Raw genomic sequence first — 22,404 nt, 5'->3', positions numbered from 1 at the left:
GCGTGTCCTGGAGTTTGTTTATTTAGAAACTTCCACATAGTAAAAAGATTAAACTGTGAAAAAAACATGTCAACATTTACATTTATTTGCTTTTTTTGTGGCTGTAAAGGAAAAAGTCCTGATGCTCTCTCGTCACTCTCATACTATATTCTGTTGTTAAATACCAGGTTCATTTCCCCAACTGGTGACAACAGTTGTGGCCATTCACTCTGAAGAAAATCCTGCCTCACTCACACCCCTGTGTGGTTGTTTGTGTCATTGTCACTCTCTTGTCTCTTCCAGATCTAGAATAGAGAAAAAAAAACAATTACTGTATTATCAAAATGAGCACTATGCATAATCTAGGGCTCCTAAACTTTGATCTGATATGAAATAAGATTCAGCTAATACAGGTTTTTGAAAGCTGCTAACAACATCTTCACACTAAAATTCCTAATACTTTGTCTTAATACTCTGCATCATTACCTTTGACATTTTTTACTAAGAAATAACAAGGATTAGTCCCCTGCTAAGTTTGTTCTCAGTAGAGGACAAAGCCTGTGAAATCCCCAAATATCACTGCTGAAACACCAGATTAATTAAAATCTCCCCAGCAGCTCTTCAGGGAGGCATGACCTGGCTCTTTATTTAATAGTAAGAAAAATTAATTAATATTTGTTTTTATATGAATATCTTTACAAAACGGTTATTGTACAACAGTTAAATTCATGTACAGAATAAATAAAAAATGCAGATTTTAAGTAATGTTTTTATGTGTACGACTGGAAATGCATGTTGTAAAGAGTAATACTGTCCATTTTTATTTTTTATTTCATCACTACTATTGCTCCAAAGCATTAGAAGATAAATACACCAAAAACAGTTCATGCCATAATCAGAAGATGGAACTGTCTGTTGTAATGTACATTTGCCTCTAAGAACTGAGACATACGAGTGTGCTGTAAATGCCACCAGATGAAAGGTGATGAATTTTTTATGTTGTTTCATGTTGCACAAAGACGTACGGAGCCAAGGCTCTGCAACATTTACATTTTCCAACACATACACACAAAAACCGAGCAGGAGGACTTGCCTGGATGTAGGCCTCTGAAAGTGTGATCATCTGGGGGAGAATGTCGATCACCTGCAGGTCCTGCATCTCATACCACTTCCCAGTCCCCTGATTAAACACAAAGAGACATTGTAACATCTGGTCAGTGACTACATTAACACAAATCCATAAACACCAACCCATTAACACAATTTCATGCATTTGTTAGGTTTGTTTGTTACAAGAAATCAGACCCATTTCAGAAATATTTGCCTGTGACCTACATGATGCAGAACATGTATTCTGTATGCTCCCTCAGTGGGTTTCCCATCATGCACTATGTTGGCGACGAGGTCATAAGTTGTGTTCTTCTCTGTAGCTTGAGCTTCTTCTGTCAAGTACTCACGAAGGTCTACATTCCTGTTGAAGCAAATACAAAGTAATAACATGAATGAGTCCATATTTATACATGAGGACAAGATAAACACAACCTTGGCTTCATTCCTCAAGAGAGTTACAATGAACAACAATAATAACCTTTCATCACTGTTGTCAACATGCACTTCATGGTTGCTTCAGGCACTCTGAATAAAAGCCTTTGTACTTCATCTTACAGTATACAGCGCTGCTTGAAAGTTTATGAACCCTCTAGACATAGTCATTGTTTTTGTAAAAAAAATAAAATAACCCTATTAAATGTACATCCAAATAAAGCAGACATTCTAAATAAGGAAAACATACAAAAAAAGGAGATGTATTTTCATTATTCATTCAACAATGGTGATTTATCTCACAAAGACAAAGAATTTTGCCATGTGCAAAAGTATATGATAAGTATAAGTATATATCTTCTGTAACCACTAACCACTCTCTTCTTTTAGGGATTTTTGCTCACTCCTCATTGTACAACTCACATCTGGCATGTACCACCTGCTTCAGCCCTACCCACAACATTTCTATGGGATTGAGGTCTGGATTTCCAGAGTATGAATCTTCTTTCTCTTAAACCAATCCTTGGTAGTTTTGCTGGAATGCTTTGCATTGTTATCTTGCATGTTGAATGCCCTCCTCTTGTAAATGATCTATCGTACAGTGGATGGATGGAGCTGGAATCTTTTGGAGATGGTCTAGCTTTCCCCAGACTGATGGGCTGTCACTACCTTCTTACTGATGTCCTTGGATGTCTCCTTTCCTCTCAGCATTGTACTATAGTGCTTTGGTTGGTTTCCTCTCTCTTTTAATCAGTGCTGCCCAAACCCTTTCCTAAGGATGTCCCTCTTGATTGGCCTGCTTAATTGATTGAGCACCCAAATGTGTTTCACTCCAATCTACTACCTGCTTGATTTTACCAGTGAAGCTGTGAGTTCACTGGACTACTTTTGCACTAATTCCATGTTTCACACAGTTTTTCTGGCTACTCACAAAATTCTCTCTAATCAAGTACATGCAATTGACAAACATAAACCTGACAATTAGTTTATAAAATGATGATAAAATTAGAAAATCATGGTAAAGCACCAGAAAAATCTAAACTGCTTGAGGGGATCACATACTTTCACGTAGCACTGTATGTACAGCACTTACGTGATGGGGAAGTTGACAATCGTTGGATTCTTTTCCACAAAGAAGTTGTTCTTGGTGAATCTTTTGATGCAAAAAATGAGGTACGGTGGCAGTTTGGTCAGCTGGAACCTTTTGAGAAAATTCTCTTTGTAGGTTTTGTATTCCTGCATATAAATGAGATAGAAGAGTGTGCAGAGGTATTATGTTTGAATTATACATATTATAATATTAATATAATATATATTATAAATAATATCTGGCATCTGAATGAAGTTGCTGCAGAGATTACACACTTTGCTTTAGGTATGAGTATATGTCAAAACATTACAATCCAGCCTTTTTCCAGAAAATCATTTTAGTAAAGATAGCTGTATAGTAACACTGCCACTGTTTGCAATGTTTTTATTTTGCACTTGATTACAAGAAAGACAACAGGATGTGAGGGAAACTTTACCTTCTCTGTGCTACCATTGAACTTTCCCAGGATGTTGAAGAGAGGGACCTGCGGGATGATAAGCTGCTCCTTCTCATCCTTGTACAGTGGAGCTGTTGGGAGGTCAAGTGTCAGAAACAGGAAGGTGGACTCAGACATCTGTTCCTGGTACTCTTCTGTCATAAGCAATGCCTCTTTCTCCTCTTGTGGCTGGAAAATGAACATGAAAAAAAAAAAAAAACACCATGCAGATTCTGTTAAAAAAATATGTTTTCACAGGGGTTGACAAAAGTAGCTACACAGTTAAACACTAAATGACTGGTTTAGGAGAGGTACATTAGTGGGCATGTGAAAAATGAATATTGTCTCCCTCGCCCTTTGCTTCAACATTAGTAACTTGATTCATATGGTTCAAGTTCAAATACAAGCAGCAAACTTACTAAATCAGGGTGTGGAAGTTTCTTGGAGAAGATCCGCATGGAGCCTTGAAATGCTTTTGTAATGATTGCTATAATGGAAGAAAGACATGAGGACAGAGATTAATGTTGTAAATATAAGCCCTGGAGAAAAAAAGCAAAAATACATTATTAACATGTCAAATACCCATTGGTTATGTACATTATGATCTAACAATTACAGATAAAACCTCTTTAATTTTCCTAATACTCACATGATTTTTTCTTTGTGCCTCCCAAAGCACCATGCAGAGCATTCAAGAACCATGTCATGAAGTCCACAGCATCTCCTACGGAACAGAAAACAATCAATCAGGACCACAGCCTACAGTTATCAACGTGTTAAAACCCTATGTAATGTGAATCCTCTGTTCTTGTACTGTAATATGTGTTGCAACATAAATCTTACCTTGCTTAGTAATTTGGAAGTTCTTCTTGCTGCACAGCACCACAGCCTGCAGCATCTCATGGGGAGACACGTGGGCCTTGAAGTTTCTTGGATTCCAGAGTTTTCGCATCAGCTCACCAAACCTCTGCACCAAGAGGAACATGATGTCCCCCGGTGGCCTGCGGATTCCTCTATAGTTTTCCTCTTCCAGGAAGTAGTTTCGCAAAGGTGGAACATTGGAAAAAGCCTAGGAAGAAGAATCAAATATAAAACAGCGGGTATTATTAAAAAGTTTATGACTTAATCCAGATAATGTCCACTGTGGCAGATAATCATACCTGTAACACCACATTAGCGTAGTCATTGGCTTTGATGTTGTTGAGCCCGACAATGCCTGGCAGGTATGTCGTACCATCGTAAGCGCGGTACAGTTTACCCTGCTTGTCCAGCCCTGCGATGTGCTGCTTGGTGAAAGTTGGCTTTAGCACATACTGTAGAAAAAGAAGTGTTAACACATTACAGACAAAAAATAGAATTTGGAAATACCGACTGAACATGAAATATCAATTCCAAATTTAATTGCAACAGCATTTTAACAAATGAGCAGAACAGACCCCCATGGTTTTACTTACAGTGATGTCTTCTAGTGAAGAGTCAATGATCTCATAGTTGTCTGGCAGACAGTAAAACTTGAGAGTGTGCAGATTGAGGAACACGTGATGGGTAAATTGTACACTGTGAGTGTAGGCATGGGACTTAAGACCTCTACCTGCAAGGGAGCACACGTGAATAAATTATTCTCACACAACCACCATGTTTAATCCTGGTTTAAATGTCAGATAATTCATCTACCTTGAAAGTATTTCCCACATATAAGGCAGGCGTAGACGTTGATGTGGGAGAGAGAGATGGAGCAGAGCTTCTCAAAGTCAAAGTCCAGCACACTCCTGAAGGATTAACAGACAAAATTGGGCATCAGCTATGGAGGAGGACCGGGCTAACTAGCATTTAGCCCTATCAGCTGTGTACATTCAACTTTATCTTGCCTGTTTATGGTGTCAAGATAAGGGCAATGGCGGCTTCTTCGGTCTTCTACTACACGCCCTCGTCCTATTTTGGCTGCCACTACAACACGAAGGGAAACATACAGATTAGAGTCAGTACAGTTTATGTTCAATCAATAGGATGAAAGCTAGCTAAACACGTAGCTAACCTAGCTTTTAGTTTTGTTAGATGTTGGTTTTGAAACACAAGGTGCGCTGAAAGGGCGGGGCTTTGTTTCAGCAGTTTAAAACCACACACCAGAGATATTAACTGAGCCGCCTCTGTATAGTTGGGCCAACCCATGATAAAAATCGAACGCACTTTCAGATGTCTACCAGTAGCATAGCTACCAGCTAACTGAACGTAGGACATACGTTAGAACTAAATAAACGTACCCCCGTCATCGCTGTCATCGTCGTCCACATCAACTTCTCTTTCTCGTTTCAGAGAAACCATCGCAGCGGTTAGCCTGCAAGCTTAATGTCAAAACAACAGAGAAGCCACAACTTTATTTGGATTAGATGAATGGGTCATACGCCGTATGCGTCGAAACTCGCGGTGTTTGTATGTCCCAGTCAGCAAATGGACAAAAACCTATTCCGGAGTTAGGAGCTACATCGAGAGCTGCCCAGTGCTAAAATCAATGTGATAAGTCTCAGTTTTTTTGCAATGTAACCTGCTGTTTTATTGAATATTATGTCAGTCATTGTTGTTTTTATGCGTTTTGTAAATTTCCTTTTTGAAAGAAATATTGTTTTTGGTTAGTACTCATTTATAAACGCCGGGAGTGTTGCAGTTGGACAACATATTACCATTAGTTAGCATATAGCTTTTTGTCAGTGCTTTGATTGAGGGTTGTTGCAATCAGTAGCATCATTAGCACATAAATACTGTCATCATATTGGAACTGTCTGTTGAAATGGATATTTTGAGAGACGATGAAGGGCATGAGCTGAAATACAAACCTGGGGGCCGTTTGGATATGAGCCACGGCTTCCTGCACCATATCCGGAGGAACCAGATTGCTAGGTGATTTCCTCAGCTACCGTTAGCTAGCAGTTAGCATGCTACCTAGTTCACAACATCCAGCCACAATATATGGGGCAGCATGTGCACTTTTCTCTTTTTAAAAGAAGTTGTTCTGATGGTGAAGAAAAGTTACCTGGCAGAGCAGATAATAATATATTCATATCATGTTATGCCTAAAATGAATATAAGCAAAAGTCGCACAGGCCTATTGGTCAAACTTATCCTTGGTTTAGGACACAGGAGACAAAATGTAACTGCTTGTTGAAAAACAAATCTACTTGCAGAGTATTTTTAGTATTGTTAGGGGCGAATCAGTGCCCCATATTGTAGTCAGATTCAGCTATCAAAGAACAGGCTAGGTAATTCAGCTTTTCATGTCTTTACGACAGGATCTCCAAGAGACACTCTAATGAAGTAAATTTTACCTTCTTATTGATTTTGTTATCTCTGCTGACTGGTACTTGTATCAAATTGTAGGATTGTGTTAAGACTACAAATGTAATATTAACCTTTGTTGCACAACATTGACACAGCATGAATATGTAAATGTACTTGAGAAAACCAAAATTCATTTAGGTTTTGAAATGCATTTCAGTAAAGTTCTAAAATACTATCTCTACAATACACTAAATGTAAAATGAAGCAGAATTGATGTGTACACTCAAGCTCAGCCTTATTAAATTTTGCTTACATCAGGGAATCAGAATATGAACTTAGTCATCCTTATGCAGAGCAAAACAAGAACATGACCTACTTGCTCTCACTTGACTAACCAGGTTTGGTCGGAAATGATTTGCAGTACATGTGTTCAGCAAGCTTGTGGTGTAATATACCTTTCAAAGCAATAACAAAAGTTTCATTCCCTCTCTCTTCAAGAGATGACTATGATAAAGAGGTGAAGCAAGCCAAAGAACTCCAGCGGCGGAGGCACACCACAACTCCTAGACGACCCCGTCGACCTGACATCCAAGTGTACCATCCACGGCGAAGATGTAAGATTGATGTGCCCTCTTGTTGGGTTTCATGTTGATGATAGAACTTCCACTACACAGAGTAAAGAGAATATATGTATGTGCATTTTCCAGATGGATCAGAGCCAGGGGCCGGTGCTGAGGCTGAAGAGTGGAACGAGAGTGGGTCAAGCACTGAGACAGAGACCCATGGGACTGAACTCTTCTGGCTTGACTATCAGGCGGACTCTGGTGCCATTACGTCCTTCCTCGTGCACAAGGTGAATGTGCATCCCTTTGCCTCATTTCCTGGCTTTTTGTGTGTGTTGGTCTACTTTAGTTTCATTTGGTCTCAATTATCTAATGTTCTCTCTGTTTCTCAAGAATGATAAGCCTGAGAAGGTAGTGGAGCGTGTTGCAGAAAAGAACATCTTGGATTCATCCATGAGGGCAGCTCTGGAGGCTCGGATTCAAAAGGAAATGGACAAAAGACGGGACAAACGCTGAATGATATCAAAAGCTACCAAGTGATGGCAAAGGGGCTGCAAGCAAAGGCCTGTGGAATAATATTTCATTTGCAGTTCGGTGCTCCTCCAAAGCATTAATGCTTTTGACGGTGTCAGAGGCATAATGAGGAACTGGATCCTGTACAGTGACTGTCAGCAGAGATCCAATGTGTTGTACCAGAATCAAGCTGTTGTTAAAGGAGAAGGAACAGCACTTACCATAGACAGTATGGTTGAGAGGTTGAGAGTTGACTGTCATGTTCATGTTTACTACATTTTACTCACCTTGTACTGTTACCTCATAATCCTGATTCATAACACATTGTAACTCCTTCAAGTTGACTGGACCTATAAAGTTATGTTGTTTCTAACAGTTAAAACCAGAAAGGAGCAGGTACTCTTTTGACAGAGCGCTGTTAACCTTCCCATTTCATTGAGCATGTTCTGTTTTTCTTGTGTTTACAAAAATCTAGTTTTTCTAAAGATTTATAAGATTTTTTTTTTTTTTTGGTAAATTGTTTTGAACAGAACATCTGTCAGTCTGTCAGTGATCTTATGTTTAGAAATGTGAGTTTTGTTTTTTATTTAGTTGAAGAGTTTAATGGATGTAGCCATGATAATGTGTTTGTGTGGCAACTGTGTTTTGTCGTATTTTAATTTATTTTGGCTTATTGAAAGACTTTTATTTTTGATACTGTAATATTTTTTGAGGACACATCTCTTTACATATACAATGCCATATACATATAAAACATTTATTACTGTTCAAATGTGTCTGAATGTGCACTTGTGGAATTGAACAGCCATAAAATGTGAATGTGGTTTTCTTATTGTCTTCATGTTTTATATAAACTCAAATCTGTGAGACACTGATCACTCCTATACATTGTTAGGAATACATATAATATCAGCTTCAGCTGACTGATGAAGGCATCACCATGTTTTCAGCAGGTGGCAGTATGAATCAGTTTGTCACTCTGCATTCCTGTCTGCTTCTACTTTACATGAGCCTCTGTCAAATTAGATTTTCTCATGTAGGTGCACAGTGGCAGTGCATTTTATCTGTAGAAACAGGCTATAGACTGCAGAGACTATATAGTACCATTTCCACTTAGAAGACAACAAATTTTTTATTTTCAATCTTTTTTTTATGTACCTGAAAGAAAAGCTGGAGATCTGTAGCATTCTGATAGATCTCTCTCTCCTCTTATTTCCTGTCATTTCTCTCCTGCCAGCTACCTCATAAAAACATAATCCCCTGCCAAATAAATAAAATAATACATTTAAAAAATAATTTAAAGACTATGCTAAACTTAACCTTGGATTTGTAGGGTTGCTGGTGGACAAAATTGATAATGAGCAGCTCTTTGACTTAATATGCAAGATAAGCTGTTACTGTCTTTTGTGTCCTAAACTGGGCTGAACTCTTAGATAAAGGTCCAGTTCAGAGGTGTAGATTTCAAAGTTTGCAGTGCTACACACTGTGTATGAGCAAAACTGCATTTTATGCCTTCAAAAATCCAGTACAACATTGTTTGTGGAGCTGCCGCTGACTTTACATCTCAGTATCACATCAGAAAAGTCTGTCGCCTACAATAAGGTTGTTGTAAGGGATGTCAAGCAGTAGATCACAAACATTGACCCAACTGCCCCTTGACATAGAGGTAAGGAAATAAAGATTCTTAACGAGGGTAGCATTCCCTTAGATATCAACAGCAGCACACAGGTTAAATGTGTGGGTGTCACATCAAACAGACAAATCTTCCCACCCCTGTGCTCAAGGAAGTTCCACAGCCATTCCCCGGTAGTGGAAAAAAAAACACATTTGACTTGACATTTGGCCAGAGAAGCTGTTGATCCACTCTATAGTTTGAGATTAATTCATTGTTTTCATAAATTAATGAAAATATGCTGACGTCACTCTCAGACCGCATGGCAGGCCAAGTCTCCAGTGTTATGCAAAGCCTTGTCAAGGAGGAGTGGGCTCTACCATGCTATTGGTGGAGCAAAGACACTCCCCTTTATATCATCAACGCCCTTCTCCAGCTCACTTTACATTCCTTCAGTCTGCATGTGACTGAAGTTATGCGAGGGGGGAAACTCACTCCCGTTCCCACTTAGTCTGCCACTCACCAGGTTATCTCCAGTATCACTTTATTTCAATTGGCTTAAAATGACCCAATCAAAATCACGCCTTGACACCACCCCCCCTTTACTGTAGTTTCACGTAAACTAATTATGTAACGCATAACCTGCAGTTTTGGAATTCACACCCAGGGAGCACCTGTCCAGTGTTTTGAAATCAGGAGACTATGCAAATTAGTGGAGAATCTGTTGTGACAGGCAGACTGGGAGTTGAACGTTGCCTAACCTGTTATTTAAATGTAATATATAACATTTCAATCAAATTAGACATTGTATCTATACCTCACTTTTTGTACTCATTTACTGACCAACTGCCATATAGTCTAAGAGAAGCTAAAGCTAAGTATGTAGCCATTGTAAAGTTTAAAAAAGAAAAATATATGTTTGCATTAGAACTAATGCTTTGCTTACATAGATTTTCAAATACTCATACAGGCTCAGTGCCTTTACCAAACCCTTCAAGGCCTGCTCACATTTCCATTCTAAAAATCTCTTACTCAACAGCAAACACTCAGGCAGTTTGAGCTTCCACCTTCTCAGGGCTTATATTACACTGTCATTTATTTATTTAGGTACTGTACTTTTGAATACTTCTGTAAATATTGCGCCATTGTTTAACACAAAAGTACACAAACTCTGCCGTCCCTCTCTCTGTTTGGTTAATAGAGTTTACTTCAATGGCTGAATGTGCATATTTACATCCTGTTTTAATTCTGTTATTTGTTTCAGTTAAATAAAATGGTGAGGTCCTAGTCTTCCTGCATCATCAATTCTCTCTAATTTCTTTTACTTGCTTGTTTTTTCTCTTTCTTTTTTTATGCAGCAAAACTTAAATAAACTACGATAATATGCTCAAGATAATCTAGTGTAACAAAGCACATTTTGGAGTTTGTAATAGGATCAGCATGTCTACCTCTTGTCTACATCCTTGGCCTTTTTGTAAGTGGCTCTAACATTTCTCAGCTGAATAAATTGAGGATGTTTAGGCTGGGTTAGGCAAAACAAACTCACAAAACAAAGTCTTAATAATGGTTTAGATCTGATTTTGAAATATCTCCAAGCAACTGAAAACAAAGTTGCATAACTGCAGAGGTGACGGTGATGTTGATTGATTTAAATGTCTACGTGGAAACACCTACGTAACCTTTGCCAATCTGGGAGATTGTTGTGATGATAAAGTCTTATTATTCAACACACCTAAATTACACACACATATGCAGTGTGAAGAAACTGAAGGCTACTGTCTACACATAAATAACAAATTTGAATTCCACCCTTGAAAAATGTGTTAGGTAGTTACCTATACAAAAATCAAAGAAAATTGTATGTATATGTCTGTATATGTATGCATATGTATATAATGTTTATAGGTTCTATTCACTGTTCACTCTGAGAATTTCTGGTCAACAAACATCAATTTTAAGTGCACCAATATTAACAAGGTGCTTTTATTTTCTGCAAAAGTACAGTAGTGCAACAGCAAGGTCTTAGAAATGTTGCATCAGCTGTCACCCAATCCATCCAAGAAATCCCACTGACCTCAACGAAACAGCTGACCCGCCTCTGCCCTTCTCACTGTGACAACCCCAGTTAGTGTGCACTGGGTGTGAGAAAGTTAAACCCAAAGACTTTATCTTTCAGTCTACAACAATATTTGGTCTCAACATCATATTCTGTTTAGGTGTCCACAGTGCTTTGTTTGGGCTGGGCACAGTTGGCGAGCTTTGTTGTGGGAAGAATTCTCTGTGCTCTTTTTTTTTTCATTACAGAGAAACAAAGATATACTACTGTAAACCTCACCCAAGTGCCACAAAAAATAATTTTTTAACATCAGTCTAAAAGCCCGCAGCAGTGCAGTGCTTGTGCTCATCACCAGGTTTGAGGCTTTACCAGCACCACCACCAAAAAACCAAGCGTAGTGTGAGTGAGGTGGCACAGTGCTCTCGAGGAAGAAACTCATAGACTTGTATTATTACAGCTCAGTGCACTTCAGCTGTAGCAGTTTCCATCAATGCTGGTGCAGCAGTGAGTGATCTTGCCCATTCAAGGCTGTGGAAGTGTACCCCCAGCACAGCCCCCACCACCACCACCACCACCATTCAGAGTTAAATATAGACGTTTGACTGAGCCAGTGTGTTTGTGGAAATGCACAGCTGCTGTGGCCAAACAGCAGACAGGACCTGAGCTATGAATTTGATGATGTTACTTGAGCATGAATGCTACTCATAGCTTGATATACTGTAACTGTAGTGATGTAATTTGTAAAATGAGCCCAGCCAGCTTTTAGAGACATGGGGTACATCCAGACATTATTCAGGGTCCTAAAATGGCGAGAGAGAGAGAATGTGAAAAGTGAACTCTCATGCCTTTTATATTTGTTGTATAATAACTCTGGAGATCTGAAAAAATAGTGACAGTTTGTGCTATAAAAATAAAACATATAACAAAAAAGAATGGTAATAATACAATCAAACCTGAGTCACCATGTGTCAACTTATCCGAGTCTTTGGTATCACCATGGGACTGAAAAGTACCTGAAATACAAGCTTGCAGGTCTCCATAACACCGAAACTCATGGTGCAGTAACCACAAATCCACTCATTAATTTACAAAGCTGGCAGGATTTATGTGGTACAATAACAAAGCTAATTGTAGTGGGAAAAGTCCATTGGATTAACAATTCAGCACTGAATAGGCTTCAGAGATCCTTCTCTAGAACAGGATTTGACGCTAAAATCTCCCCGACTGAATGAGCTTCAGTCAGGATGTGAATTTGTTGGTACCAGTTACAGACATTCCATTGGTAAGACAAAATAACACAGCCCATTTTAACATTTCCTCTCATTGTATTTTGTGTGTAGGTTGATGTTTTACTGAACACTACAACATAGAAATTATCTTCACTACTCCCCTAAGGCTCTGACTAGTGTGAACTGCCCAGACTTGTCTGAGTGGATATTCCAACTCCTCCTGACAGCAGGTGTGAACAAGTGGAAAAGAACTGACAATCTTCTCATGTCATATTTATTTATGTTTAGCTTTCTAACATCGAAAACTTATATCCACTATCCACACGCACTGTATTTCATCCATTTTGGCATCAGAACTACAAGAAAGTGTTAAAAAGCAATGTAACACTAACACTGACCTCTGGCCTGTGCTTGCATTACCTGAGATGTGTTGTACAAAGGTTCCCAGCAGCAGAAGTTTTGCTCATGCCTTCATTGCTGCTGAGTTAGACTGAGTAATCTTGAGTCTTGAGTAATTTTACCATCCGCTGATATTTTCCAATCATTGTCATTGTGTAACATTTGCTACAGCTTCAAATACAGTTGGAACAACAGCCAGACCTGTTCCAAATGCCCAGAGATTACCAGGATTTACCTAAGATTTAATACTGTGTTGGGGCTAAGAGGGGGTATAACATATTCCTCTTTGTTAAAGCTCAAGGAGCTGTATTGAATCATCTGCTGGGTTTTAAGGTTTTGTTCTTGTGGACCTGAACACCATACAACACAGTTTGATTTACACATCATGTCTCTTGTTCTTGTCCATTAGGACACCAAGTATCCTTAATTGTTTTGAAATTTTATTTGACAAGCAGCATTTTATTAATTGGCTTGCTTGGGAACAGCACATTTAGACCCAAAACAAAGTATAATCCCAGAGCCCCACAGCAATCAACTTAATTCATGCATTTCAAAATTTCGTACAATTTCAACATTGACCCTGAACGGTGAATTAAAGAGAAGGAGAGTAGATTCAGAACATTTGGTGCTAAACACATTTTCCCAGAAAATGTTCCTGGCCTCAGAGATAGATCCAATTAAAACGAGTACTCAATATGCAACTGAGCAAACAGAAGATAAATTAGTTGCTCACAGAGCTGATCTCAGCCATTGTTCTCACCCTGTGGCCTTTGTGACCATGTGGCCAAGGTAACATGGATCTTTCTCTGATTAGCAAGTCTTTGTTTATGTTGCCCTGACCTTATCAGATACACTGCAATTTTGACAAACTGTTTTCAACTTTGTGAGGAAGTTCTCCTTGGGGACATTGAATACATTAATTCCAGGTTTACAGATAATGTTCTCTGTGGTAGCTTTACAGTCTCTGAATCAACACCCTGAGCATTGTTCATTATCATGTGTTTATTTTATGTGTGAATTCAGGTTTTCACAGTGCCTTTGTAGCAGCTGTCACATGACCTTCTTAATTATTGTTATTTTATTTCATTTACGTTATCATATATTTCCGTTTTTGTTCAGGAATCTGTTTGTGTATGTCTGGTGAAACGGTTTCCGTAGGAACAATACATGGCAGCACCAAATATAAAACTATTCATCTCATTTAAAAAAGCCTCTTCTGCTTCACACATTCTCAGTTTGTCTAACTTGAGAGACGTTATCACAGTTTGCCATTTGCTCCATTTATTGCATCTACATTTACAGTTGTACTGTTTTGTTCCTCACTTACGCCAAAACTAAGGCCTTCAAGATTCAGGATCCCTTTGTGCTTGGGTTTCATTGTCAATGTGTCAAAGTTCCAAATGTGCCTGGTGACGTTCTGAGAGGTACAAATGGTCACAGTGTTTAGTATTTCTGTCCTGTTGTGTCTAAAGTCTGCTATCAATTCAAGGTTCACTTTGACACATGGGAATTCCTGCGTTGATCTAGATAAAGGTCACTCAGATCCAGTCAATCATGCACTAGTTTGCTAACACTGCAAACTGAATGTTAAGTAGAGTGGAAGGTAAATACTGAGGAGGTTAGCTGGGTATGTAAATGGCATCTTTTTGGGCAAAGGTACCCATTTCCTTCTTGAAAGCAGTCAATTAAAGCTCCCTTTAAAAGTCCTTCTTAAGATGTGATCACAGAAAATACTTATGTAGAAAGTAAAATATGCTAGTTTAGCTCAGACACCTTATTTGACTAAATAATTGGCCATGTGCTAACTATTTGTTATTATACGTTTGAATAAAAACACAAGCAATGGGACAAAAAGAAAATAAAAAATATGCTTAATCATGTAACCACTGACTGTTCTGAACGCTTTGGTGTAAAAATTAACTCCTCCCTTTATGCACTGCACCTTGCCTAATGACTGACTCATTTGGCGGAGGCAGGGTTTTGGCCTCGGTCCTTTTTAAAAGGTGGATGTTGAATCAAAAAGGGCTATTGTAGGTGTTATGGTGAGTAAGGGGCAATAGTAAATGCTGTTCAGGACACCTACTGTAAAAGAGCGAGTGCAATGCTAGGTGGTAGAGAGTGGTGTCAGTACTGTTGTGGTACATAATTTTGACACATACGAAAAACCCCACTATTATAGTTATTCTGTTTTACTTACCAGTTATGACAGTGTTGTAAGTTGGAGGGTGATCCTACTGAGAAAACAGTAAAATACATAGTGCTGCATATTTTTAAAAAAAATCATTTCAAATTTGAATTTAAAATTACATTCAAATTTACTGGCAATATCTGTTGCACGAACACCATGCTCATGCTGCCTGTTGAAAAACAGGATATCAAAAGGGTCAACTCAATCTTCCACTGCAACCTAAATTTTCACAAGAGTATCATAAAACTATTTCACCTGGGGGCGCAAACAGCTGATTTACCTGTTTCAAGGCAGCTGGCCGTGCTATTAATCAGCATTATTACACTTGTCACTCTAAATTAGGTACAGACAGCTGTCAGAGGCCAATAAGAAGGGGGATTTGGTTTGGGGTCAAACTCTGCTGTGAGCATCACTCAAGGCTGCACCAGGTACAGGAGCAAGATATGACATACATACCCTCCAAGCCTGAAACACGCTTTCATTAGTCCCTCAGGCAAGACACACTGTGGCCCCAGCAATGACCCAACTGATGAATGCTTAACTGTCAGCTCTTGGAGAATTTGTTTCATTGTGAGAACTAAAACACATAGCTTTAAGATCTTGGGAAATCTACCTGCCATCGTGGATTTTTACATTGTGACCTGTGAATGGACTTTTCTAGTGTTTTGAGTTATGTTCTTAACTGTCAAAAAGACCAAGACTACAGTTCTGAGGGCCAGGGTGTTTTTTGTTGCCAGTTACACACAAAATGTGGAAGCTTTTTAGATAACCTTCAATTTTGCTTACACACCAGAAAACAAATCTAAAAAGGAAGAAAGTAAACAGGTCGAGTGTTTACTAAAATCTTCGCTACAATGGCTCTGGACATTTTATCCATGGATGAATTATAAGACTATTGGCAGGTAAATATTATAAACAGCAGGAGTTTTAAGTTCAACTCTCTTGGATTCATAATTCTATATGTTAGAATAACATTTCTCTTTGCAGGCTTCTCAGTAATGTTTTGTGCTTTCACCACAGGTATTATAACACTTCTGGTTCTGTTGCATTCAAGTATCCCAGTGCTTTTCTACCATGACGTCAAAATATCTTCAATAAAAGCTAAAAAACTAAAATTAGTTTCACAGCATTGTAGGCTGGAGCCAGCATGACTCATGACAGATTAGTTTGAATGAGTAGTTCTGGTCAATATTACATCTCCATTTTCTCATTATGAATTGCATATATCAATGAACATTCAAGTCGAGTCACAGACATTTGAAAGGAGTAGTTGTTTATTACAGAGCATAAGGAAACTATCCAGTCTAGACATGAAGCATAATACAGTTATGAGCTACTTGTTCCTCTGGAAGTTGAATGCGTGTTGATAAAGGGGAGAAAAAGCAAATGGGGAGTAGAGGAAATAGAAAAGGCACTCTTAACTTACTGTAGCCAACGGGATGCCCTCCGAGGGGTAAAAGGGAACATAAACCGAAACTTGAAACCCTATCCAACACAAGAGATGGCTATGTAAACAAGGCTGGTTTCTCTGTACTACACCAACCAAATGTTGCCATCCCATTAATGAGGATAGGTAAGAGCCAAGGCATTGCACCAGATATTTAATGGGATTTAAACTAACCCACCTAAAAAATAAGTTCTGTAGTCCAAAAATAAAAAAGGCTGTAAAATAGTCATTAACAGTAGCCAGTGACACTTTGTTGTTGAGGCGGACCAAAGCTTTTCTGTAGGACACTCTGGGGCCTCAAGCCAAACACTTAAAAATGATCAAGTCAAAAGGAATTCAAGATTCAATGTGTTTAAAGCTGCCTTCTGAGACCTCAGCTACTCTGTATCCACGCTGAGTTTCAGAGAACAAATAAATAGTGTTGAGGTTTAATTCCTAGCCAATAAGAACCTGTGGCAAAGAACACACCTCCTTAAAGGATAAAGATGGGAATCAGGTTTCTCTGTAGCTACACCTGCCATCAATACACTTAAGGAGTAAAGGGCCTTTAGTCACTTCAAACCATAAAAAAGCAAGTGAAACTACATTTAAAAAGGACTCAGTTAAAATTCAATTTCAATGCATAAACAATCCAATTTTTCCATCATTATCAAGTATAACCAATACCTCTGCAGACCAGAGCAGTGACATAGCAGCTTCTGACTTTTCTGTATTACGTCAGAAAACAGCAAAGGTCTGTAGGGGCATCTGAGGTTTTATGCTCATTTGAGAGCTTGAATAATTATGATTTGGCTCGCCCCTTAGCCTGCAATGCATAGCATTTTTAGTGAAAACAGCAACAACCCTTGAATTTTAATTGTGCCATTCTAGCATCCTCCACAAAGACGAGGGAATAAAGCTAACAGAAAGGATAAAGAACACTAGGGCAGGGATTATTGTACCAGGCCGACAGAGGAGGAATGTTTAGAAAGAAGCTAAACCTGTTTAGGAAGGTGCCAGATCACAGGTCCCTCCAGCTATCAAATTATGCTTCTAAGTAGACTTGAAAACTTTTAGATGCACAGACGCCTTATATCAGTAGCACCAGTAAATTAAGAGGGGTATCGCATATAGCCTAATATGCTACCGCCATGACACTGAATAGGAGACTGACGATACTGACGAGTGTGGAATGCCAAAAGGAGAGCAACTGAACGCAGCTATTCTGAGTCTATCACAACGAGAAGCGGGGTACCTCAAGACGTGGGAGAACATTAAGTACTATGGTGTATGAGTTCATGGAACCCATCCAATTCTTTAAACATCAAGTTTCTGAGGCATGCCTCCTAGGACCCAGCATGATACTGCCATCAGCAGAAAACAGTAACAAGACGAAGGAGGGAGGTGGAGTGAGGAAGGGAGTCATGAGTTAATTGTACCATTGATGAGAGAGAAAGGCATTTCACCCCCTGGAACCTTGGTGGCTTCTCTGTAGTATACACCAACAAGCCTGGGGGGAAAAGCTTAACAGGTTTAGTATTTGAGTTTTTTGGGCACCTCCCATGGGAAGGAGTCTCGGCCAAAGTGGCCATAGGCTGCAGTCCTCTGATACAAGGGCTTCTTCAGATCCAGCTCCCTGGAATACATAATCAACATATTTAGCAGCAGTCACACACCCAGCAACCTCAGATGCACCCAATCATACTCACACAGACATAATGCGTACATTAGCCGGAGGGTGTGTCGAGAGCAAAAAAAATAAATAAATAAAAAACAGGTTTGCTAGACCAGCTGGCAAAGTGGAAGACGCATGAGGCTTCGACACTTACCCTGCCAACCAAACTGGACACTGCAGCTTGCAGATGGAAACCACACTCATCCAATTTACAGAAAAAAAACATGCTAATCTAAGTATCAACTGAAAAGTTTCGCTACATCAGAAATCACACATATCTGCACTAATAAATGAGACTTTTGTCCCCACTAAGGCCATCCAATGTGACCTACTGTGCTGTGTAATTAAGTAAAAAGACATCTGGCAAACTCAGATTTCAATTACTGAGGCTAAATAAAGTGCCCGCCGTATCAAAGTAAAATGGCACTGGCTTTGCAGAATACTCACAATAAACTAATGGATTAAATTAATTCTGAACTCTGGGCCAGACGGCTCAATAAATATATTTTTAAAAAGGACAAAACTAAGGCACAGAAGACAGGAGGGAGCCAGTGCTGCTGTTTTGAACGAGTAGCAGATGGCTTTAGAGGTTACACATTACCTGACAATGACTCCGGGACGGAGATCAAAGTTCTTCTTCACAATGTCGAGCAGCTCCCTTTCACTCTTGTGGGACGTCCCATAGTGGAAGATAGAAATGGAGAGGGGATGGGCAACTCCAATGGCATAGGACACCTAATACAGCACATACATTAATTATAGCAAGCATAAAAATAATAAAACACAGGAAACTTCAGGTAGGAACTTCTTGCGGTCCCTCTCTCCAAAATGAAGACTAGTGGATTGTGACACTATCACTTACTTGGACCAACACTCTCTTGCAGAGCTCAGCCTTCACCAGAGACTTAGCCACCCAGCGTGCAGCATAAGCAGCAGAGCGGTCCACCTTTGTGTAATCCTTCCCAGAGAAGGCTCCACCACCGTGGGCTCCCCAGCCTCCATAAGTGTCAACAATGATTTTACGTCCAGTAAGGCCAGCATCACCCTGAAAGAGACGAGCAGGGGTTAGGTGGGTAAGCAACTTACAGGCTAAATAGTTTCTGAGAGCCACACCCTCTGACATGTACCTGTGGGCCTCCGATGACAAAACGTCCACTGGGCTGCAGGTGGTAGATGGTGTCATCATCCAAATAGATGCAGGGAACAACAGACTTGATGACTTTCTCCTTCAGAGCATCCCTCATCTCCTCCAAGCAAATGTCCTCATCATGCTGAACAGAGATGACAATTGTGTGCACACGCACTGGGAGCATGGCACCACGGTCCTGGCGGTACTGGACCGTAACCTGGATGGAGGGTGAAAATATAAATGAGCTAAATCCAACAGAGAAAAAGAAAATTCATAGTAGTCAATAACAGCAAGTGTGACAGCTCTACCTGTGTCTTTGAGTCTGGCCGGAGCCATGGAAGGGTGCCATTGCGCCTCAGCTCAGCCATCTTGGCATTCAGCTTGTGGGCAAGGACAATTGTAAGAGGCATACACTCATCGGTCTCATTGGTGGCATATCCAAACATCAAGCCCTGCAGAGCAAGAGACATTTAGTCAGTGTTTGAAAAGCACAAGCCCTGTCTAAGGGCAATAATGAACACCAACCTATAACTTCAGAACACTTGACAGACTAAAATGCACCATAGCCACTACTGACCTGGTCTCCGGCTCCAATGTCCTCCTCATTGCGGTCAATGTGAACACCCTGAGCAATGTCAGGAGACTGCTGCTCCAAGGCCACCAGGACATTGCAGGTCTTATAGTCAAAGCCTGTGAAGGAGACAGACAGCAGCAGATTAAGATGACAGTCATTTAAAATTAATAAACAAAAAATCCTGCAGCAAATCATAGACACACACAAACCAGAAAACACAACAACATGCCACACCTTTGGAGGAGTCATCATAACCGATTTGGCGGATGGTGTCACGGACAACTTTCTGGTAGTCCACTGTGGCACGCGATGTCACTTCACCTGCCAACAGGATCATTCCAGTCTTGGCAACAGTCTCTGTAAGAAGAGATAGAGATGAGAGAAAGTAACTACCAGTAGCAAAAGACGTTCAGTCGCTCAGTGTAAACATTTTGGGCGAACAAACACGAAAAAAGAAGCCAATTTTTATTTTCTTACCACACGCAACTTTGGCATCGGGATCCTGCTTGAGGTGGGCATCTAGAACTGCATCGCTGATCTGGTCGCAGATCTTATCTGAAAAACGAGAACAAAAAATGTAACTGAACACCGGCGTCGAACGCAGCAAAACCAGATCACCGGGCCTGGATGTAAACTGTGGCACGTTAGCGTCACCGGCCCAACTCGTGCTCAGTGGGAGTGGCCCGAGCCCCTCTACAGTCGCCATTTCAGCATATGCACGTGTGTTCGAGGAAGCCGGGAGCGCGCGCAACTGACCGGCGACCGGAAAGCAAGCGTGTTAAACTTCAAAACATCTAACTTAGTACATGTGAGGGTGATATATGGGATAAACTAACGCACCATGTTGCTCAGGCCAATGGACAACGTTATCAGTCAGTCATTGTGCCCCGCGTGCCTCGGGAATAGCCCTGGTTGTTTCGGCACGTTCAGGAACGTGTAAACCATTTAACAAAAAGTAATATTACGACGGGACCATTCAAGTAACGCTTACAGTAACTGTGTGATTCGAGCACGTCTGTATATTTGCTGTCGGTAAACAAACTGCCGGCACGCGGTAGCATCATCAGAGATTAGCTAGCTAACGTTAGCAGGTAGCGCGTGCTCTCAAAAACCGGCCCAGCTGTGTTTAAGTAGCGGAAAGGCCGTAACGTTCAAATATGAATTATGTCTTTGCCGCCTTTTCTTAGGTCAGTGAAATTAAACAGTAAGAGAGACAGAAACGTGGTAAAAACACTGTTGGTAATTTAGCTCTTTCATCAAGACACACCGATGTTAGGCCGGCATGTCTGGTCTTACCGGGGTGTCCTTCTCCGACCGACTCTGAGGTGAACAAGAAGCAGTCCTCGTCAATGAGGGAGTTATGAAAACCGTTCATCTGTCCGTTCATCATCGTTAACGGCGGCTGCTGGTGCGAAATTTTAAAATATGTTACGGCGTTGATATCGAGCCGACCCTGTAATTCGTATTACTAGCAGTGCCTCTGCGTTTTCCCTGCTCTCCCAAAGCCTGGCCCAACCTCTCAGTATTGGTCCTCCAGTGTGAGACTTATGGCGCAGAGCTCCACTATTTATTCTATGAAGTCAGAAGCTTTGACGTCACGGGGAGGGCCGTACCATTGAGCTTACCGAGGGGGGTTAATAGCATAGTGTAACCAGCGGTGTGTGTTACAGAACAGCAATCAGGCAGCGACCAGGTGCTGGGGAAATGTTACAGTGATTTGACAACCCGGTTGCACAATCTGCACCTTTCACCTAAGCAACTACCTTATCACCCCAAAGCGTGAGTGTGTCAGTGTGGTGAATGGTGATGTAATAGATCAATAAAGGTATTTGCACTTTGTGTTGTGCTTTGATTTCACGTGATGGCCAGGATACAAAGCCTAACAGCCTTAAATAATAAAGTTGTTATAATTAACTATACAACAGCTGATTCCAAAGTCTGCCTCCTTGTAATCATTCGTTCCACACACACACCATTCATGTATTTCTTCATTCTAATGCCTTGATACCTCCATTGCTGCACCCCACCTCAACCATTGCTCAAACACTCGGAACATAACCTCAAAGTTGACAACAATCCCTGAACACAAAATAGCTTTTGCTCTTGTTTTGTTGAAGTTTTCATTATTACAATAATAATACAAACATTATTCCAATAATAATAAAAATTAAATACAGGATTGTGATTGTCTGATTCCTGTGTAGACATGAGCATGTGGCCTCACTGCTTAATACTTACCATACCATGTCATGTTCCATTGCACAGGTGAAAGCAGAGCTATGATCAGTTTAACATGTAATCAAGGCGGACAATAAATTAAGATGTTAACTGACACCCAGAAGATGTGAATGCCATATTTTATGATGTCATATATCAGACTCCTATGTTTTTGTGAGTGATGTTTTTTGTTTTTTGTTTTTAATTATAGGCCTATGTGTACCAGACAACAAATAAATGTTTCTGTAAAACCATTATTAAAGTTTGGTATAAACCAACACCAATATGATTAATCTGATAAGCTGTATTAGTTTTAGCTATCACAAGAACATCAGAACATGTGCTTCCCTGGTGAAACAACCAGATAAACCTGGAAATACATTTACAACAAAGTGAAATGCGGACAGTGGAGAGAAGAGCAGAGGCTGAGGATATTATATCTCCATCTAACTTGATTATACTTTACTCAAAAAGCTCCAATCTCCCTCTTATGCTGCAGGCCA

General features: G+C 40.1%; 3 protein-coding genes across 5 annotated transcripts; 1 reads left to right on the top strand and 2 right to left on the bottom strand.

Moving 5' to 3' along the window:
* Positions 1-5: 5 nt before the first annotated feature.
* On the bottom strand, positions 6-5,457 carry usp39 (ubiquitin specific peptidase 39). Its single transcript, XM_018669452.2, has 13 exons — positions 5,309-5,457; positions 4,916-4,994; positions 4,722-4,816; positions 4,502-4,638; positions 4,208-4,360; positions 3,891-4,116; positions 3,697-3,771; positions 3,467-3,534; positions 3,048-3,236; positions 2,615-2,757; positions 1,315-1,450; positions 1,073-1,159; positions 6-284 (listed from the first exon to the last, which is right to left on the bottom strand). The coding sequence occupies exons 1-13, from the start codon at positions 5,367-5,369 to the stop codon at positions 231-233; spliced, it is 1,503 nt and encodes a 500-aa protein (XP_018524968.1). The 5' UTR covers positions 5,370-5,457; the 3' UTR covers positions 6-230.
* On the top strand, positions 5,426-8,220 carry lg13h2orf68 (linkage group 13 C2orf68 homolog). 2 transcript variants are annotated; one of them, XM_018669457.2, is made up of 4 exons: positions 5,426-5,558; positions 6,819-6,934; positions 7,028-7,173; positions 7,277-8,220. In XM_018669457.2, exons 1-4 carry the CDS (start codon positions 5,455-5,457, stop codon positions 7,397-7,399), a joined length of 489 nt encoding a protein of 162 aa, XP_018524973.1. In that variant the 5' UTR covers positions 5,426-5,454; the 3' UTR covers positions 7,400-8,220. The 2 variants fall into 2 exon arrangements, with proteins under 2 accessions (XP_018524973.1, XP_018524972.1); XM_018669456.2 differs by lacking the exon at positions 5,426-5,558 and adding an exon at positions 5,584-5,942.
* A 7,916-nt stretch (positions 8,221-16,136) lies between these two features.
* mat2ab (methionine adenosyltransferase II, alpha b) lies at positions 16,137-21,242 on the bottom strand. 2 transcript variants are annotated; one of them, XM_018669466.2, is made up of 9 exons: positions 20,981-21,242; positions 20,162-20,239; positions 19,919-20,041; positions 19,688-19,800; positions 19,419-19,562; positions 19,109-19,327; positions 18,844-19,026; positions 18,583-18,716; positions 16,137-17,942 (listed from the first exon to the last, which is right to left on the bottom strand). In XM_018669466.2, the coding sequence occupies exons 1-9, from the start codon at positions 21,072-21,074 to the stop codon at positions 17,840-17,842; spliced, it is 1,191 nt and encodes a 396-aa protein (XP_018524982.1). In that variant the 5' UTR covers positions 21,075-21,242; the 3' UTR covers positions 16,137-17,839. The 2 variants fall into 2 exon arrangements, with proteins under 2 accessions (XP_018524982.1, XP_018524985.1); XM_018669469.2 differs by lacking the exon at positions 16,137-17,942 and having other exon boundaries at positions 18,579-18,716.
* Between the last annotated feature and the right edge of the window lie 1,162 nt (positions 21,243-22,404).

This window comes from Lates calcarifer, linkage group LG13 (assembly GCF_001640805.2).
Source record: "Lates calcarifer isolate ASB-BC8 linkage group LG13, TLL_Latcal_v3, whole genome shotgun sequence".
Lineage (NCBI taxonomy): Eukaryota > Metazoa > Chordata > Actinopteri > Centropomidae > Lates > Lates calcarifer.
This window is presented reverse-complemented; position numbering and strand designations above follow the sequence as displayed.

What these genes read in the sequence shown, in the direction of transcription:
- usp39 (XM_018669452.2), bottom strand. Translation starts at nt 5,369, where the DNA reads ATGGTTTCTCTGAAACGAGAAAGAGAAGTTGATGTGGACGACGATGAC. An exon ending in AACTTCCACACCCTGATTTA is followed by an intron (nt 3,237 to 3,466) that starts GTAAGTTTGCTG and finishes TTCATTTTCCAG; the next exon opens with CCACAAGAGGAGAAAGAGGC. An exon ending in GAATACATGTTCTGCATCAT is followed by an intron (nt 1,160 to 1,314) that starts GTAGGTCACAGG and finishes GTGTTTAATCAG; the next exon opens with GGGACTGGGAAGTGGTATGA.
- lg13h2orf68 (XM_018669456.2), top strand. Translation starts at nt 5,833, where the DNA reads ATGGATATTTTGAGAGACGATGAAGGGCATGAGCTGAAATACAAACCT. An exon ending in CGGAGGAACCAGATTGCTAG is followed by an intron (nt 5,943 to 6,818) that starts GTGATTTCCTCA and finishes TCTCTCTTCAAG; the next exon opens with AGATGACTATGATAAAGAGG. An exon ending in CGTCCTTCCTCGTGCACAAG is followed by an intron (nt 7,174 to 7,276) that starts GTGAATGTGCAT and finishes CTGTTTCTCAAG; the next exon opens with AATGATAAGCCTGAGAAGGT.
- mat2ab (XM_018669466.2), bottom strand. Translation starts at nt 21,074, where the DNA reads ATGATGAACGGACAGATGAACGGTTTTCATAACTCCCTCATTGACGAG. An exon ending in GGTCGGAGAAGGACACCCCG is followed by an intron (nt 20,240 to 20,980) that starts GTAAGACCAGAC and finishes CTCGTTTTTCAG; the next exon opens with ATAAGATCTGCGACCAGATC. An exon ending in TTATGATGACTCCTCCAAAG is followed by an intron (nt 19,801 to 19,918) that starts GTGTGGCATGTT and finishes TCTCCTTCACAG; the next exon opens with GCTTTGACTATAAGACCTGC.